Source organism: Topomyia yanbarensis, chromosome 2, assembly GCF_030247195.1.
Source record: "Topomyia yanbarensis strain Yona2022 chromosome 2, ASM3024719v1, whole genome shotgun sequence".
NCBI classification, from domain to species: Eukaryota; Metazoa; Arthropoda; class Insecta; order Diptera; family Culicidae; genus Topomyia; species Topomyia yanbarensis.
In genome coordinates, this window is record NC_080671.1 from 14,236,028 (window position 1) to 14,256,429 (window position 20,402).

The window sequence follows — 20,402 nt, forward strand, 5'->3', positions numbered from 1 at the left end:
AAAGAAATTATGTGAAAAAAAACCCTCAGAGACAGGATTCAAACATGCAACCCATGGGACTCCGGTCCAATATACAAATCCTTATTCTATCCCTGGGATATGACGACATCCGAGAAAGAACATATGATTATCGCATTGGGAACAGTGATTGATCAAATGTGTTGGGTGGCAGCTGCGGCTGTGTGTTGTCTCGCTTTAGAGGCAGGGTACGATCATTGTCGCCAATGCGAGAATCATGTGTTCTTTCTGGGACGTTGTCATATCCAGAGATAGCATAAGGGTTTGTGCATTGGACCGGAGTCCCCAGGTTGCAAGTTCGAATCTTGCCTCTGGGGGATTTTTTCACATAATTGCTTTCGCTTAACTCACCATTTCGATCTGTTGTTCCCGTTGGATACCACCAAAAGGTCTTGAATAATATATTGGCACATACGTCAGAAACAAAAAAAATGAATGTTTTAAGTGGATGCTTCAAAAATACGGCATTCCGTATTCTGCCGAATATACAACTACTTCTATTTAACTCCTGAGGCAATTTTCTTCTAAAAATAGGATTAAATGTAATTTTTTGGATGCGATTTTCAAAGAACTCGATTCAAGTATATTTTCCCATTGTGCAATATTTTGCGACATAAAGGTAAACAAAGCAGACCCAGTTTTGGAATACTTATTCCAGCTAAGCCCAAATCGATTTTTTTACTGATCTTGATTAATGACACCATCACCAACTGCCACGTGCAGCAAACGACCGTCAGAAAATCTTTGTAAAAAGAAAAATGCTAATTCCCTTCACACTTCCTACTGCAGTGATACCTCACCAAGCAATTTGACAACTGAGTGAGCCGGTTCCACTGGGATGAAGCGCATTCAGTTTTCCAAACGATGATTATCGTTGATTTCGTCGGAGATCATGAAAGGAGGCGCAGAAAAGCAAGGAAAACACATCCCGGGGCATGTGCTGTGCTGCTGGATGGGACTAAAATATTGATCTCTGCTGGCGTTGATAGCTCGCAATAAATGCAGCAAAGTCGAGCGAGCTAGCTGAACCGAAGGGGTAGGATGGGAAAATAAACCTGGCAGCGAAACACTTTTCCACTGTGTGCACAATTTGCTACTCTACGGCGAGTGTTCCGTGGAAAGCGAGCTTTTTTGAAACAATAAACTGTCGGCTGACTGACTATACACTAGCAGCCGTGTATACAGCATCGGCAGTTTTCCAGTCGATGATGTAGCGAAGCGACTGTTGAGTGATGGAACAGAGAGACGAGCAAAAACAGGCACCGTTTGTTTATTTTGGTAAATGGGAATGGTTTTAGAGTTTGATTTATTTCGGTTGATAAATGGACGGACACGATGAATGGATCTGACCACATTGTATATACTTGGAAAACACTCGTTCTGGTGTTAGCAATAATTGAATACTTTTGGGGTGACTGCGGACGTCAAGAGGGCGTTACTGACGTTTGTAAATTAGCTCCAACACTATCGGTAGAAACATTTATTTGTTCCCTTAAAACGCATATTTTGCTAGTAAATAATAAAATAATTGTTAAACTCCTGTCTCATAATGTTGCAGTAATAATATTTTATGTACTTGTTTGTCCGTCGCTTGAGGCTATTTTGTGTCACTTCGTAAGTAATCTGAGAATTTGCGAAATGGAAATTGCATCACTAAATCCCTCCTTAGAGTCTTCATCACGCATGAATAGTGCCAACGTATTTAACCCGATCGATTCCAAGTTGCGCATCCTCTTCCATACAGGTCATAAGCCACAATCGCATTCATTTGTGACCCAATCCGGGACAGAGTGGACCCTAACAGTGTAGTATCGAGTCAAGAATGACATACATCGGAACTCACAGCAATGCCCGGTTTTAGCTGCAATAAACAATGTTCCACTGGTGATTTCAGTATTCCGCCCGTCCACACACGTCCGCAACGGAAGACTGCAGTACTGAACCGGCCATATCTGGCAATGTCTCAAACTCAGCAGTTGCACAAAAAAGAGAATTCATTATTCACCACGATTCAAACGAGCAGCAGATCGGGTCCCGCCAACAGTATCAGATGCTGCATCCCCATCCGATGCATTTTCCCATAAACACAGACAACATCACGCAGTAGCACGCTCCAGAGTCTGCCGAAGCATTAAACGACGTGTTTGTACCGATAGTTGTATGTATACATTTTGCATGATAAATGCATAGCCAGTGTACCGTAGGGAAATTAGTCTACCGTAAGTGGCTTTCCTGTCGGTTGACCAGAACCGAAAATGGTCGACTGTTGGCGGTGATGACTTTTGTTCCGAATATGCTGCTGAGTAAGCAGTTTGCTGGCGAATATTTTAGATAGTTACTGTTGAGAATGGGTGTGTTAAGTTTGTGTTTTGAATGCTCCTTGGCTGTCTAGTGTATATGTAGAGTTTGCAGTAATGCACCTCTAGTAGTTGGATGTGAAACTCAAAAATTGATTAGACTAGAATCTTGGATGGTAATAGGTACCCAAACAAGTCTTAAGGGTTTCTCTCATACAAAATGTTACAGATGTTTCAATACTCGGAAAACTTTTATTTGACTCTGTTTAGACTGTTTTCTTTCCCTTCGGCAAGAGGATCCAGTGATTTTTGTAGTCATCTTCGGATATTTTTTCTTATTAAGAAAGTTTTCTAATCAACGAAAAAAATGGTGATCTGATGGCGCTAGATTCACGCTATATGCAGGATGCAGCAGTTTTTTTCCAACTCTGCACCCTTTTGTTTGTTTCGGATAGCCATTGAAAAAACGGATACTCGTAGATGACAACAAAAAACACTTCCATCAGTATTTTGCCGACAAAATGGGTAACCATTTTCTACCGAAATAATGACAAAAAGTAATCGAATATATATTGGTTGCAAAACTTGGAAAACAAAGTGACTTTTTGTAGACACTGCGGATAAAACCGATACCCCATAGGGGTAAGATCGACACCCCCTTTAATTTATTTTCTCTCCACTTTATTGTATTTTTTAAAAAATGTGATGTATGCCTTAGTAATAAAGTGTTAGTATGTGAGATACAAATATGTACTTTTCGTAGCTTCATTATGTAGTGAGAAGAAAAGAGTTCGAAGGCGTAGTGCTATAAACATGAGTATTTTATGCTATAGGATTATTTCTTGATAAGGGTATTTCCAATTAATCCTTATGCACATAATTGCAACCTTCAGTGTCATTTTATTTCGTAAGAGAAGATTTGCAAGTGTTCTACATTCTGCTAATCGGATTCAGTCACTTATAAGTGATGCACACTTCTTAGTAAAACTACCTTTTCCAGCCTTGATTTTTCGAATTCTGATCATCAACGATCTACCAGGTTATACAAAAGATCATTGTCTCATTGTGATAAAGTACATTTATGACAAACCAAGAGAACACTAGAACTTCGGAGTAGCTTTTTGCAGAAATCGCAAAAGCTTCAATAGAATCTGATAAGCAAAAATACCAATTTTTGATTTTTAAAGAGACTTTTAAGAAATAAACGCAATGAAAGTATTTCTGTGTATTTCTGCTAATACTATAGTGTGATAATAGTGTAATTGAAGTATCACAAAGATCCCCAGCCTTTTGTAATGAACCGCATGTAAACACAACCATCTTAAAAGCGTGTCGGTTTTACCTTAACCAAACGGTGTCGGTTTTACCCCAATAGCGCACATTTTTTTTAAAAGTGATTAAAAATATTCAATTTCTCAAACTCGTCTTCAATGCATTCAGTTGATCATAGGAAAGGCAGATAATAGGTACTGAAAAATGTGGTGATTTGAAAAGCTTTTGTTCGGTTAAAACCTTAAAATCTACTAACAAAATTTTACATCCAGACGAGTATGAAAGCTGCTGTCGTATGTTTTGTTTATTTTTATGACATTCGGCGTACTAACGTAAATCCAATTTGTCTTCAAATGCTCTACATAATCATACTAATAATAAAATATCATTATGAAATGCATAAAAATTTGATTTCTAGGGTAAGTTGTGGGGTGTCGGTTTTACCCACAGTGTCGGTTTTTCCACAATTCCCCTAAGACTACAAGCTTAAAGAATGCATCGTAGAAGGGTGAACTATATATCACTTGATCTTAGCCTGAGGTAGTTAGTACAACAGCCACAGACTTATCGGACGCATAGTTCGACGTTAGTGTTAAAAGCGGCAGAGGAAAAAAACAGGCTAGTAGCCGAATGCTTGCAGCGGTTACACGTCAGAATTGGCAACGATATAGTGCGCTGACTGAAGTCGAGAATGGAAAGCTTCAGTGCCGTAAGGTACGCAGATACGACGAATCTGATGAAATCTGATTTTTATAATATGAATGGCAGGCGTCCAAAAGGGGCTAACCCATATTTCGCATTTTTTACAAGAAATGGAAATTCCGCATTTCCAAATTAACATTGCTTTTATTGTAAAAATACACGATTTTAATAGTAGTTCATTGAACCATGTTGTCTAGAAAAATAAGATCATTACATGAACTATCTTTCAATTCAAGAGCATTTTCGTAGTTCGAGGGGGAGGGGGGTGAACTCCAGGGGTACCTGACGCCCAAAAGGGGGTAACCCACAATTCACACATGCTCTTTCGCTTTTAGAGTTACGGTATCTTTGGAAAAGTTGTTGCATGGCATTTAGCGCTTTATTTGATCATTTCATATTAGTTCAGAATTCAGTCGCTAGGGCGACGCTGTTTTCAACATTTTAAAGGAATGAGATAGAAAGATGGTATCTACGACAAAGTTGTATGTCGGGTAATTATAAGTATTGATACTAACTTTGTAGATACTAACTTTGTAGATCCTACAAGTTTTGAAATATGACGCATTTTTTTGGAAACATAATCTTTAAATAAAAGTTTTAACGAAAACATGCTCTTTCTCGAGTTCCCCGATATGTGAGCTATAACATAACATGGCTCATTCGTTTACGAGCTTTACATCGAAGCAGTTCGTTTTCTCTCGCTGTGAGTGGTGTTATAGCAAGTGCAAATATAGTGAAGGTCAGCCCTTGTCTGAGACAGCTTTTGTTTGTCGGTGGCCCGGCTAGGGTAGTAAATTGATCTGGTGCAGACGAACGGACGCCGCTGGAGAAGCTGAGTATTCTGATTTATATTTATTTTCACGTTTACACTCTGTTACTGCGACTTAATAGATCCCATTCCCTATATAACCTCGTGCCTAAATGGCCGAGGGTGAAAATAACTCAAATCTTATCGCTTAACCCCCTGATATTCTAATGGATATTCCTGAAACTACTCCCTCCCCTGATTTTACCAATCCTCCCCGCATTAAAACATACCCAGCCAGTTCAAATGGACCCTGGGTGATGCATTTCCGACCCTTTAAGGCTACTTTAAGAATCTTTCACTTCAACAGGTGAAAATTTTGGAATGCAAGCAATTGTAACTTTCACGACTTTAATATAATTCGTCTGGATCGAGAAAACTCTTACGGAGGAGTACTTTTGGGGATCAAAAAGTGCTATTCTTTCAACCGAATTAACCTCCCTTCGACACCAGGCATTGAAATTGTCGCTTGTCAAGTTTTAATCAAAGGTAAAGACCTTTGCATTGCTTCCATCTACATTCCTCCTAGAGCCTCGGTAGGGCACCGAACGCTTTGTAATATCACGGAATCCTTACCGGCACCGCGGCTAGTTCTAGGAGACTTTAACTCGCACGGTACGGTATGGGGTTGTCTTCATGATGATAATAGATCAACATTAATCCAAGATCTTTGCGACAATTTCAACATGACCATCTTAAACACGGGAGAAATGACGCGGATTCCCACACCACCAGCACGCGCAAGCGCGTTGGATTTATCGGTATGCTCGTCATCGCTGTAGTTAGATTGCATGTGGACGGTAGCGATCATTTGCCTATCGTGATTTCAATTGCTCACGGTTCAAGACTATCAGAAACAAACAATGTCTCGTAGGACCTCACACGGAACATTGATTGGAAGAGTTACGCGACCGCGATATCCGTTAAAATCGAATCCACTCAAGAACTTCCTCCGGAGGAAGAGTACAGGTTTTTGGCTGGCTTGATTCTTGACAGTGCGAATCAAGCTCAGACTAAAAAAGTAGGGGAATTGTGGGTAAAATGAACAGGTAGCCAAATCAAGTCAATGTTAGTTAAATTTATAACAAACTTCACAGAAACGTGACCTGCCAAGTATTCAAAGGATATTGAAATAATTTATTTTGATAAAAAGCTGTCGAATGTGAAATAAATATGATGAAAACCAAAATCGGCATTCATGTTTGTCGCTGATGTTAAATTCGGCATGTAGAATATAAGGTCTTTTGTGGTGAAATTTTAATTTTATTATGAAAATGGTGTTACATGACAGTAACTGAAACTTTTCCAGATATTTCACAGCAATAAGTAGGGATCAGGACAAATTGGCTCAATCGGAACGGCTGTTTGAAAATAAAACGTCTTAGGGGGTGAAATGAACAGGTTGTAGTGGGGGTAATATGAACCATCTTGCTGCTCCAAGTACCAAGCCTCAAAATTAATCGCTAAGTTCAAGTTGCTATATCTTCACTGTTCTTCGACAGATCTTCAAAGTTTAAACACCTATGGATAACCCTAAGTTTGTAGATGTGTTTGGATGTCACAGAATTGTAAATTGGTTAGTATTACATGAAAATTTAATTTTTCCGTGACAAGTTTTTTTGGCTACAAAATGCCCTGTGTGTATGCAATGCTCATGAGCCATGGGACATCAGTATTGCTCGGAAAATGATTTTCAACGCTAAGCATTGCATACATACAGAACATTTTGCAGGTCACTAGAAGGTGTTCATTTTACCACCAGCACATGTTCATTTTACCCACACGCTATAAACATGTCTCTTTTTTGGACAAGTTTTGAAATCAAGAATAATGTTTGAAAACTTGTGTTTATGTCGAAGTATTTTCACGAAATATGTATAAAACATGTTTAACAAGAAACGTATAAGGTAGTATCTCAATCATTTATTAGTTAGAACATAATGACTTTGCTTAAAGTGTTCATTTTACCACCAGTTCCCCTAGCCAGCGCGAATACCCATGGACGGTTTCCCACCCTGTGGTGGGATAAACAGTGTTCAGAGCTGTACGCGGAAAAGTCCACTGCATATAAGGCCTTCTGGGAAGACGGGTTACCCGCTAGTTATCAACAGTACGCGTCGTTAGAAAGGCGAATGAAGAGTCTAATGAAAGCCAAAAAACGCAGTTATTGGCGCCGGTTCGTCGACGGGTTAACGAGAGAAACAGCGATGAGCACTCTTTGGGGTACGGCTCGACGTATGCGTAACCGAAACAGTACCAATGAGAACGTGGAATATTCAAACCGTTGGATATTCGCTTTCTCCAAGAAGATCTGTCCGGACTCTGTCCCGGTACAGAAAACGTGCCGCGCCGCGTTTCCTCACGATACCGCGAAAGAAACACCGTTTTCGATGGTGGAGTTCTCACTTGCTTTCTTGTCATGCAACAATAACGCCCCAGGGTTAGACAGAATCAAATTCAACTTGCTGAAGAATCTTCCTGACACTGCAAAAAGGCGCTTGTTGAATTTATTTAACAAGTTTCTTGAGGGTAACATTGTCCCTTATGACTGGAGGCAAGTGAAGGTCATCGCCATCCAAAAACCAGGAAAACCAGCCTCCGACCACAACTCGTATCGACCGATTGCAATGCTGTCCTGTATTCGGAAGTTGTTCGAGAAAATGATCTTGTTCCGCCTCGACAATTGGGTTGAAGCAAATGGCTTACTGTCAGATACACAATTTGGCTTCCGCAAAGGCAAAGGGACGAACGATTGCCTTGCGTTGCTTTCTACAGAAATCCAAATGGCCTACGCTAACAAAGAGTAGATAGCATCAGTCTTCTTGGATATTAAGGGGGCTTTTGACTCAGTTTCTATCAACATTCTGTCAGAGAAGCTGCACCAGCATGGTCGTTCACCAATTTTAAATAACTTTTTGCTTAACCTGTTGTCTGAAAAGCACATGCATTTTTCGCATGGCGATTTAACAACATCGCGATTTAGCTACATGGGTCTTCCCCAGGGCTCATGTCTAAGTTCCCTGCTCTACAATTTTTACGTGAATGACATTGACGATTGTCTTGCCAATTCATGCACGCTAAGGCAACTTGCACACGACGAGGTTGTGTCTGTTACAGGGCCCAAAGCTGCCGACTTGCAAGGACCATTACAAGATACCTTGGACAATTTGTCTGCTAGGGCTCTTCAGCTGGGTATTGAGTTCTCCACGGAGAAAACTGAGTTGGTTGTTTTTCTAGGAAGCGTGAGCCGGCGCAACTCCAGCTTCTATTAATGGGTGTAACGATCAATCAGGTCTTCTCATTTAAATATCTCGGGGTCTGGTTCGACTCTAAAGGTACCTGGGGATGTCACATTAGGTATCTGAAGCAGAAATGCCAACCAAGGATCAATTTTCTCCGGACAATAACTGGAACATGGTGGGGTGCCCACCCAGGAGACCTGATCAGGTTATATGTACCAAACAACGATATTGTCGGTGATGGAGTACGGGTGTTTCTGTTTCCGCTCCGCTGCGAACATACACTTCATCAAACTGGAGAGAATCCAGGGGTGGCATTACGCATCTCGATTTGATCAAAATTCTATCGACTCGACCTTGTTTTGCATTATGTATTTCGAACGGAGCTCGAAAGTAAATTTTCGTTCGAGTTAGCTCGAAGACGTACTAGATTATCGAGAAGTGTTGGCATTATGGAACCATAACAATCGAACTCGAAAGCGACTCGAGTCGAACGTATTTGCTCGATAGTTTTATTGCTGTCGACTGTCGTTCGAGATTATGATTTGTGTTTTTATTTCGGAATACTTAGAGGATATAAAATTACCAAAAGGTGTAAAAAGCTCCTACGTACTTTGAGTTTCACCATCAAGAACATACTTTTTTGGAAAAAGTAATTCTAAATATTGATAATAAATTATCTTACATCAAGTAATAATAAAAAGTGTTGGAACAAAGTGAAGATACCTTGACTTGTCTAATCGCTATATAATAGATGTATAGAATCACAATCATTCTTGATTTCAGTGATTTAAACAATTTTATATTCTAGTTGATTCTGCCTAAGCTCGACCCTCATTAACAGAAGACAAAGATTAAGCCCGTACGATATTAAGCCTGTTCTAATGACCCTGCCACTTCTAGTTTTCCGATCTGTTTACTTCACATCCTTGCTCTCACTTGAGTACTATGGCTCTAAGTTTCATAACTTTCCCTACCCAGTAATCTCTAGCTAATTGAATGTCTTTAAAATGTAAAAAACTAATTGATGCATTTGTTCCCGACTATACCTCAATTGTTTTCAATATCACAATATAGCCTTGAATTCAATGCCATAATGTACGTTTTATACACCAACAGAATTAGTTGTTATATCTTCATTTGTATTAAATGCATGAAAATACAGAATATTATCTTATATAGCAAAGAAATTTGAATCAAATTGAATTACTAACAAATTTGAATACATCAACCGATAGAAATTATGCCATCTGCAATTTCTGGAAAAACTTCATTTTGATTGTGTTCTCCCTATCTCTGTGTGCTATAACAGAATAATTAACTAACAAGTACACGAACAACCCCGCAAACACGAAAACGCATTTTTGTCTTGACTATTTCAACTAAAAATGGCTATTTTAACGAATTTTAAGCTTTTAAATTTTTGCGTCATCAATTGCTGAAAAAAATTGTTACTTTTGGAAGCTATCAGTTTCCTGAAAAAAAACCAGAAAACCAAAAATATCAATGCAATGTTCGCTATGATTATTTTCCAAAAGATTTGAGAAAAAACGGTTCTGAAGTTGTGTTGTCTTAAACAATTATTTAGATATTAAATATGGTCTTTAATCTAAGAATAATTATGAATAACTCATTCTGCAGATAATACATTCCATCATGCGACTGAGGTCCGAATAAGACACACTACCAGCTAGGCATTTTGATGTTTCGGTGCATCAACTTAAACAGCGAGATATATTAAAATTTTGTGGTAAGAAGTTCAAGAATACAGTTATATCAAACTAAAATAATGCCCAAGCACTGAAAAAGGTGGTGAGGTAGAATGACGTGAACAAATTATGAACATGCGTGGGTCAATTCTGCAAATGATAGAAACATATCGAAAAAACAAGCTTGGACTAATAAGTTTTTTATTCAATGATAATATTTATAATTATATTGAGAACATTATTACTTTACGAGATATTTCAATTAAAGCTGGCCCAAAACATGGCGTTTAATGTAAAATTGCTTTTTTTAACGTTACATTTGTAATTTCTCGCAAAACATTTTGAGATCCACAGCAAAAATTTTACACAATATTTCTAACATGATTTTTATTATTTGAAGAAAAAAAAGCAAAAAATTTGATCTAACTTTAAAAAAAATCTCAATTTTTCCGGCAAGCTCATGCGAAACTGCAACTTTTTATATTTAATATTTTTTCCATGCATCAAATACTTTACGAGCTATCAGCGATTGAAAAATGTTCAATTTTTCTAACTTCAAAAGTTGAAAGCTCATACCTTGAAGTAAATATTATATTCAGCCATAACAAAAATACCTGTCAAATATTTTTAGCTGAAGAATGCAAGAAAGAAATTTGGAATGAACTAAAATTTTATTTGTAATTCTGACGTTGATTGGCCCGTACGGTGCATAAAAGTTATCATCGATGTCTAAAACATTTTTCGTCAATGAAACGAAATGATTCGTTCTTTTATCAATTGTTTTATATAGTGTAAATATTTTTGGAAAGGGTAAATTTATTTTTCGTGCATAAAAGGAAAAAAAAATCGTATTTCCGTATTACATCGGATCTTTTTGGATCTATGTTTGACAACATCTATTTTATTTCAAAGAGCTCACCTCTATGTGTATTAGAAAAAAATGTTATATTTGCGAAACTTATCCAAATATATTTCGATAACAAGCAACCAAAAACAAATTAAAATAATTCCTATATTTTACCGAAGTTGGTTTTATGAAACTTATTCGTAGCAGAATTAAAAATATTTTTTTCTCAGTGTATGCTCTTATTTGACAGTTTGCGCTCGAACAGGCAGTCGAAATCTAGTACCGCAATCTAACAAGCTCGAACGCTTGGTCGAATGTGATACGTAATGCCGCAAATTAGTCGAAACGACTTCAAAACGTTTCGAATCGAGTCACTCGAATCGAGATGCGGAATGCCACCCCAGTATCGTTGCTTGCGCATTGCCTTGGGTTGCATGCACTCGACCCATACGATGAGTCTCGAAGTGCTGGTGGGCGTGCTTTCGCTAAAAAATCGATTTTGAGAACTCTCATATCGATTGCTCATCCGATGCGACATTCTGAACCCGTTGGTGATTGAAAATTTCCATTTATGTCCTTGTACTTCGACTACATGGCACAGAGCATTAATCCTTCTTCATATACTCGCAACCGTGTTCGTTCCCTAGATACTTCTGATTCTAATGTATTCTTCGACACATCCATGAAGGAAGAGATTCGTGGAAACCCGGACCATATACGCCCGCAAGTGATCCCCAATATATTTTATGATAAATTCCGAGAAGTCGACTGTGGCAAAATGTTTTACACTGACGGGTCAAATCTCGATGCTATGCTCGATGCTGGCTTCGGTATCTTCAACAATACTATCACCGCTTCATTCAAGCTTAATGATCCCGCTTCAGTTTACGTCGCAGAGTTAGCTGCAATTCAGTACACCCTTGGGATCATCGACACTGCCCACAGATCATTACTTCAATAGTAATTCTTCAAAAGGGCTAATGAGACTTTTGTAAACAAACTTATTTCGCTCATTATTCCGCTACCGAGTTGAATTTCATGAAAAATACACATGAATCAACATCTTTATCCTTGGTAGAATCAATTTCAAATGTTTCCTGTGTTGAAATGTTAACAAATTAGGAGAAATTAGCAAAACAAAAGTTTGTTTACAAATCTTATTAGCCCTATTCAAATGTTGATATGGACTTCATCATTTCGGACAGCCTCAGCTCTATCGAGGCTCTTCGTGCGGTGAAGCCAAAAAAGCAATTCCCGTATCTTCTGGGGAAGATACGGGAGTCCTTGTGTACGTTATCTTAAAAATCTTATCAGATTGCCTTTGTTTGAGTCCCCTCTCATTGCTCTATCCCGGGCAATGAAAAGGCCGACTCATTAGCAAAGGTGGGCGCATTAAATGGTGACATATACGAAAGACCAATCTACTTCAACGAATTTTTTAGTATTTGTCGTCATAGGACACTCAACAGTTGGCAAACCTCGTGGAGCAATGGTGAACTTGGACGATGGCTACATTCGATCCCAAAGCCTTGGTTCTGGGGGATGGATGTGGGTCGGGATTTTACTCGTGTAATGTCCCGACTTATGGCAAACCACTACACCTTAGATGCGCATTTGCGGCGAATTGGGCTTGCGAAGAGTAGTCTGTGCGCTTGTGGCGAGGGCTATCACGACATCGAGCACGTTGTCTGGGTGTGCTCCGGGTATTTGGACGCCAGGTCTCAGTTAAAGGATTCCCTTCGGGCCCGAGGTAGACCACCCAATGTCCCAGACCGAGATATGCTGGCAAATCGTGATTTCCCCTATATGTCCCTTATTAATACTTTCATAAAAACGATAAATTGGGTTATTTAGCCTCTCTCTTTTTATTTCTCGTTTTTAGAAGTTTCTTCCTGCCTTGTGGAACCGATCAGCTCCAGACTGCCATTATGTGACCGCAGTCGCCCTTACAACTACGGAAACTGAAGCGAGAGCGACTCGAAGTCCGATGACTTTTGAAGGATTCCCCGCGGGTCCGAAGACTACCATCCGCCAATCCGACCTACTAGACTGAGGCGCTAATTTGTTTCGCTGATTTACCGTTTGCGCGAAAGTTGCAAGTTTTGCTCTTCTCTCCCGGTCACCATCTAAGCCTACTTTCCCCTGCCCTTGATATAACTACTTCTACACCGATTTTGGAAATGACCAAGCATAAGCCTCCGATAAAAAATCAAATTTGTATTCCGTATTCTTAGTTTTAAGATAGTTGTAATTTTTAATCTTTGTTAAAACTATTGTCCCCCATCTTGTAAATAGAATTGTATCCCTAGTTTTAAAACACCTGTGAAATTTTTCATGAATATTTGTTCCCCCTTTTGTGTACCAAACTATACTGTTAGTTTTAAGATAACTGTAAATATTTCCTAAAAAACGTGTTTAATCCACCTAACAGTGTGATGAGACATTTCTTATAACTCTTATCACTCTTCGGATATTATATCGTTTGAGAACATTTAGAACTTGATGCTTCGCGATGTTTTTGATAACACATACTACATGGGATAGTGGCAGGACTCAGAGAATCGCTCAAATCAGCATAGGACAACATCAGTACTAGAAATCTCAAACCAAAGCAATGGGAAAGCGAAAAAATGGCCCATAAAATAGACATACCAACGAATTATTGTTAATGCTCTGTTAATAAAATATCTATATTGTGGTGGGAAAACTTAATTTTCCATAAGGGGTTATATATTGTACTGAGCCAAAAAAAATGGAAATTTTTTTTGAATCGATTTGAAGTTTATACTTTACTCAAATTTCCAACGCGACTGAGAACTAAGAAATCAACGCTTTTTCTTGAAAAAGGTGATACTAGCAGTGATACCATTCAAAGAAAATTAACAGTGAATTTTTCCAGTCTTGGTTTTATTTCCTATTTAAGAACTACTATGTGCACAGTGCTCTGAAAATCTAGCGAAATCATCTTAGGGCACCAGCGGGTCTGTAAAGAATACTAAAAATTAATTTCTATTCCATAATTTTCAGTTCAGCAATTCGAGAGATCGTGCTCACCGCAAGCCATGAAAAATAGACTACGTTGTGAAGCGATGGTCACTATTTATTAAAAAATCACGGTTAAATAAAAAAATTAAACCATTAAAAAATTTCAAATAGTTTATAATTTTCACAAACTTATTAGGAAAAATTGTTTAATAAGCTTTCGTAATATTGTGTAGGAAAAAACCTGAAAATTTCAGTATTTTCTCTATCTGCAACAAATAAACCCTTAAGTATACCAATTAATTGAAATACGAATTGGAAAATGAAATGTACCTATTAATGTGAAACACAGTGAATAATACATACCATAAAGACCCATTTTTATCAGTCTCATGGCGTATTTTAGGCTGACAAAATGGGAACATTGACTAAATCGGGCAATTTTTTTTCTTTATAATAAACTGAAGCTGTTAAAATATTCTTCACGTCCCTTGATGTAGTCTGATAACTACTTCTGATTATGATGAACTTTTTATTTTCGCTTATTTCGCATATCTTCATGATAAGGAAAACATGCTCAAGAAAGGATTTACTCGAATTCAGTCTTGTTCGTCTGCTAGAGCCCATCAAACATATGTTCATATTTGGCTGATAAAATTGGGGTTTCAATGTGTTATAATAGATATTCAGCATTCGAAGAAGTTTCTTTTGAACGAGTGTAGAACGACTTTGTTTCTACTTACTTGAAATCAGCGGCGAAACCAGAAATTCGGTTTGGTGAAAATCGATCATACTGTCCAAACGGCATAATTCCGAAACCGTGATTTTTGAAGTTTTAAAATTATGCAGAATTAATTTTTCAGAAAATAATAACAGAGTTCATGAATAAAATTCACCATAAATACTTCTTGGACGATATACCGTCAAAATTATTTTATCAAATGATGCGCTGTTTAACGTTTGTAAAACTCATCGAAGATACTAAACCTCCGAAATTGGCGGTTTCAAAATGATGCTATCTTGACCTTAAATTACTGTTTTTAAACATTTGACCTATACATATAATTGGTCATACAACAGAAATCAAATGCTCATCACAATCGATCAGAACCTGCTAGAGTCGAATGGAAATCGTCATTTTTCGTCCAATCAATAAAAAATTCAATAGCAGCCGATGGGAAGGTTGTACCTTTCATTTGAGACTAACTTTGTGCAAATCGGTCCAGCCATCTCTGAGAAACAGAGGTCACATTTTTTTCCACATACACACATACATACACACACAGACATTTTCCGATCTCGAAGAACTGAGTCGATTGGCATATGACACTCGGTCCTCCCGGTCGGGATTAGATCGACGAGTTTTAGAGTGAATGAGAAAGGCAAAAACATTTTAAGCAATTGTTGAAATTTATGCATTTTTTGTTGAGCAGTTCTATGTTTCATAGAATTAAATCAATTTTAACTTCGCTTCCTATTAAATAAAGACCCTTATTACAGTACATCTCTACAAAAACGAGCTCAATTTGAAAATAAATCTGAGGATTATGATTGATTACAGAACTCTGGAATTTTCTATTGGAATGTTTTCAGGCAGGAATTTGATATTGCTGCAATTAGACAACTGTGAAATCAAGACCAATAGATCAGTTACATATCAAGACCCCATTCCGACAATTTATCAAAAGTCCTCATGATGTTTACAACAACAGGTTATCAATCTACGGATCAAATAATTGTTATTGTAATATTGAATTAAATCAGTCAGCATCAATAAATTTTCAACTTCAATCCAATATTTTTTTGGGTGTGGTGGGGGGAGGGTTGTATGGTGTACCCCAAAACCTTCTCTTGGCTACGCCGTTGCTTGGAGCTATTTATTTCGCTTTTCATTTTCCGATATGTTTCAGATCGATCCGATGGTTATAAGTTGGAAAAATTACAGTCAGAAGGTTCGCACAAATGAACATTTTAGTACTGATAAGTTATCAAGTTCCTTCCAGACAACTTGGAAGTGTTCGGTGATTATTTCTAGCGGTTATAGATAGTAAAATGAAATACAAAATTCGTTTTATCGAAATAATGTTTAGCTTATTTCAATGGATTATTACTATATTGAACAATAAATAGGCGACAAAGAGTAATCAACAAACAACAAGCCATAACTTTTAAAGTATTCAAAATAGATATTTAATGACTTTAGCAAAGTTATTCGCAAAAGTAAGAGCTACAAATTTGCTGAAGACATCATTTCGATATAATCACTTCCAAGAAAATTTGTGAAAATATCTCACTCATAGGGGGATTAATCAGCAAAAGCACAATACCAAAAGAAAGGGCATATTACCTCCATTAAATTCTCCGAAGATACTATTGACCTAAAATAAGCCGTTTTGGCGTTAATAATAGATTACATGTTTTTGGTCGTATTTCTGGCAATGGGAAATGATAAAAATCTTTCGTCGGCGTTTAATGTTAAATATCTCTTTTGATAATAGTCCGATTTCAACAATCTATAGCTTGTTCGAAAGGTATTCTTTGAAGCTGTCTAAATATATATAAATTGTTAATCTATATTGTCAATTTCGGCAGATAATTTAAAAAAACTGCAAAAAACGCCATTTTTACGCATTCAAACATTCATATCTTGGAAACTAAACATCAGAATCAAAAACAAATTAATAGCGTTCATACTGTTTTTTAGTTCTTTCATTTAAAATTGGTTTGGATAAGATCGGTTCAGCCATTGCTGAGAAACACGAATGAGAATTTGTCCGTTACATACACACACACACACAGACACACACACAGACATTGTCCCAAATCGTCGAGCTGAGTCGATTGGTATATAAGACTCGGCCCTCCGGGCCTCGGAAAAAATCTTGAAAGTTTGAGCGAATTCTATACATTTCTTTTATAAGAAATGTAAAACTATTACTATTGAATTCCTTGTTTTAAAATTTTTCATAAAAAAAATCTTTTGCCCCCTCTCTTGTATATAGAATCTTATTTCTAGTCTTACGATAGCTGTTAAAGCTTTTCTCTTTCACAAAAAATATTTCAACATTGTAAACTCCTAGTTCTAAGATATCCAAAATGTAAAAACAAAAGAATTTGGCACCGCCAAGCTAACGCATTTGTGTCTATCAAAAAAACGAAATGAATAAAAAAAACTGAACAAAAAAATAAACCGAAAGTCGCCATTTTGGATTTCAAAATGGCTTCAGACATCAATTTCTGCCATCTATTCGTCAATTCCGATAATACTCACATTTTTGTAGTCATACAGCAATCATGGATTTTAAAATGGTTTGAGCCATTGATTTTTGTAATGTACTCGTCAACTCCATTCCAAAAATACCTATCTCTTATTAGTAATACAACTTGATACTGTACTGTACGTTTTCATCCTATATTGACGAACTTGGTGCATTGCAAAATTGAAATTCGTTATTTGGAATATTACGTTAAAAAGAGTTCGTAAATGGAGGATTCAGTGTACAGCATCTGTGATGAGATTCGGTGACGGCGCGCACGAGAGAGTTGATTATCAAACAACTAAAATAAACGAAAATTTATTGTTGAATTTTCTAAATCGATTATAAGACTGAAGACTTGGTGTATTTTAAGCTAGGGATATTGACAAAATCTGGACAATTTTTTTTCTTTCTATTTAAGAAAACCGACTCAGTGTAAATTTCGTTCATGGGGGTCTTCTGGCGCAAAATAAAAAAAAATATTTTAATTTTGGCATATTTTGCATTTTTAACATAGGAAAAATATGTCCAAGAAAGGATTTACCCCAATTTGACTTGGTTCGTGTGCTAGATCCCATCAAATAAATTTTTATATTAAATTTCGAATTCCGTTTACTACAATGATGCAATTTTTTCTGAAAAATTCATTTGGTTTCAGTTCATCGTTTTAAATGACCAAAAAGTGCATAAAAATTCACACTCCTCATCTATTGTTGACAGCTATCCCGATTGTGATAACGTCTGCTCGTCGCTTGGTTCAAGTGGCACGATGATTTATTCTTCACTAACCCGGCCTACTTGGTATCAAACTCATACAACGATTTCCTTCTAATGGGCGTACATAGCACTATACCGGGACGAACCAAGCCAAATACCAAATTCCCGGTTGCGGAAAAGCCCGATATGACGCAATGGATGCTGCTGGCTGCTGCTTCTGTTTGATTTGCACTTGACAAGCGGAAAGATTGATGGAAGGAAGTTGTTTCCCATCGCTCATCGCCTCTTCGATCGGCCGCTTAGATTCGTGGAGGGGGTTAATATTGGAAACGATTCTACGTTGTTACGATTAGGATAGGCGGACGAACGGTTGAAAGATGCCGACTGAGCTGATCGTTTGTTTTGATTTGCTTGTTAGCCGACTTGTCAGATGGAGCGGTAGTGTAGATTTGCTGGAAATTGTTTACGTAAACTGGTTCGAAATTCTGAGTCATCGTATGAGGGAAATAGTGAAAGATTGTGATACTTTGAATTTGAATTTTCTGAGCAAATGAGCATATGTTTTTACGGCGTCATTTATGATGACAAATTTTTCTTATTTTTGCCTACAGCAAACCTTAGAAAAGATCGCCCGTCTCGAAACGGTAAGGACACGTTGCATATGGAATTTGAATCATAATATATCGATTCGTTTATCAAGTAACGAAGCAGAATTTTGTTTTCTTTCGGATAGTCTTTAGCCACAGGTAAATATTTAAACAACACTTGTTACTATTTGGTTTCAATTTCTACAATTGAATTTGGACTTTTCTTTTCTCGGCAGTACAAAACCATTCCTACTAGCCCGGAGCGAAGAGGGCCCAATTTTATGACTGTTTAAAGAATCGATTGTAAACAAACCGCCGGTGCGAAACCGTCCTACCACTATTGTATAAACTAACAAATCTAAATGCCTATGCATACGCTGCTAGCTAAATGGTAATAGATACCGAGGTCGACCAGTGTAGTATATATGTAGTTAAAATGTAGGCCAGCCAAGTGGTTTTGTCTTGTGTCGGAGTTTATCTCGGTACTCGGTCCGGGGAAAAATTCCGAAGCTGTAACGTCAATATTTGGTTTGGTGATATCGAAGCAAAATTGAAAAGTTCATAAAATTAAAATGGAATGGAAGATGATGGTGGCTCCGGTCTTATCTTGGCTCGACTCCGATTACATACATGGAAGAAATAGCCCAGGGAAATGTTTACTTTGTATCTCACTTGTTCATATACTGGGAGGATATTGGAAGTGATCGTAATTTGATCTTCTAGTGTTTTTTTTTTCATTCAAGTGATATTCCTCGTAAATCCGATACGTTTAGTAGTGTAAAATTATCAATATAGGGATCTACGCAGCAATACTGATCTGGTGATGTTTAGTCTTAACTATGGCATCTTAGTATCACACCTTTTGCTTTCTGCTGCGAAGTAGTGATATATCAGTGTTCAACGTGAGGACGTTTTGTAACAAAAGCGATACCGTTCTGTTATAACTCACCTGCGTGTACGTCATCCAGCAGCAGGGTTCCACCTGATTCGAATCGAGTCCCCAAAATTCCAGTTCTTCCTCAAACAGTGGACCACAGACATCGGTTGGGTAGTGCAGTTTTCCGGTTCTGGAAAGTCATACAAAAAAACGAAACAAATAAGAAACGTTCATGCGTTGGAAATGTCCAGATGGAATCACTAAAATCAAATCAACCGAAAAATTAAAGCCGTAACGACTTTGAGGGCTATGAATTGCTTTACCAACAGCACATGCTTTCGGTGGTCGTGATGTTGATAATGATGATTATAATGAAGAGCAGCTGCTGATTTGAGTGAAGGTGTTAACCAAGCGGTTCTGTGTGGCGGTTGTTAATTATACAAATTGCATTTGCCCACATCATTCCGCACTCACGCTAATGAGGTCTAAATGGCATGGGAAGAAAAGTGGGCAGCGCTGCGTTTATTGGGAATTAGTACGATTTGTGGTTGCTGCCATAGCAAAATCATCTAATCCGTGTTGTACATATTCTAATGTTTGAAGAGACCACGTTATTCTCAGTTGGGTGGTATGATGCAAATCGGAAAGGTTTTAAAGCAATGTTAAATTTATACGTTGTACGTATCTGAAAAAAGTTATTTAATCATATAGGTTTGGTTCCACTCCGGTATGGTTGCTTCCTTTGAAGTGAAAATTCAAATCGTAACCATTCAAACCTGTTCCGAGTGGTTTATGTGCTCATAGAACTGCTAAAAAAATATTTGAATATATTTGTATATATTCTGTATACATTTAATGTTTTATATTCACATTCTGACCATTGAGTTCAACGCAGTTTGTATCCATCCATTTAGCAGTGGGTTTTTAGTGGTTTTATCGCTGGGAATCGCATTGATTGTAACGGTGGTCAACATTTCAACGCATGTTTTCGAGTGGCGCAAACTGAGTGCGGTTCAGATTTCATGCAAACGGCAAACGAAACCAAAACCAAAACCGAGTTTTGGGTTTGAAACACAGTCGGATCCATTAGTAT

At 37.6% G+C, this 20,402-nt stretch overlaps 1 protein-coding gene across 9 annotated transcripts in view; it reads right to left on the minus strand.

Moving 5' to 3' along the window:
• The window catches only part of LOC131684069 (potassium voltage-gated channel protein Shaw-like), a 250,442-nt gene that overhangs the window by 99,509 nt on the left and 130,531 nt on the right, over positions 1–20,402 (minus strand). For all 9 annotated transcript variants that reach the window (XR_009304605.1, XM_058966604.1, XM_058966602.1 and 6 more), the window contains one exon: positions 19,382–19,499. Coding sequence is in view for 8 of the 9 variants with exons in the window: in XM_058966604.1 (XP_058822587.1) it covers positions 19,382–19,499 (118 nt within the window). In the remaining variant the exon portion in view is untranslated. The remainder of the gene's footprint in view (positions 1–19,381; positions 19,500–20,402) is intronic.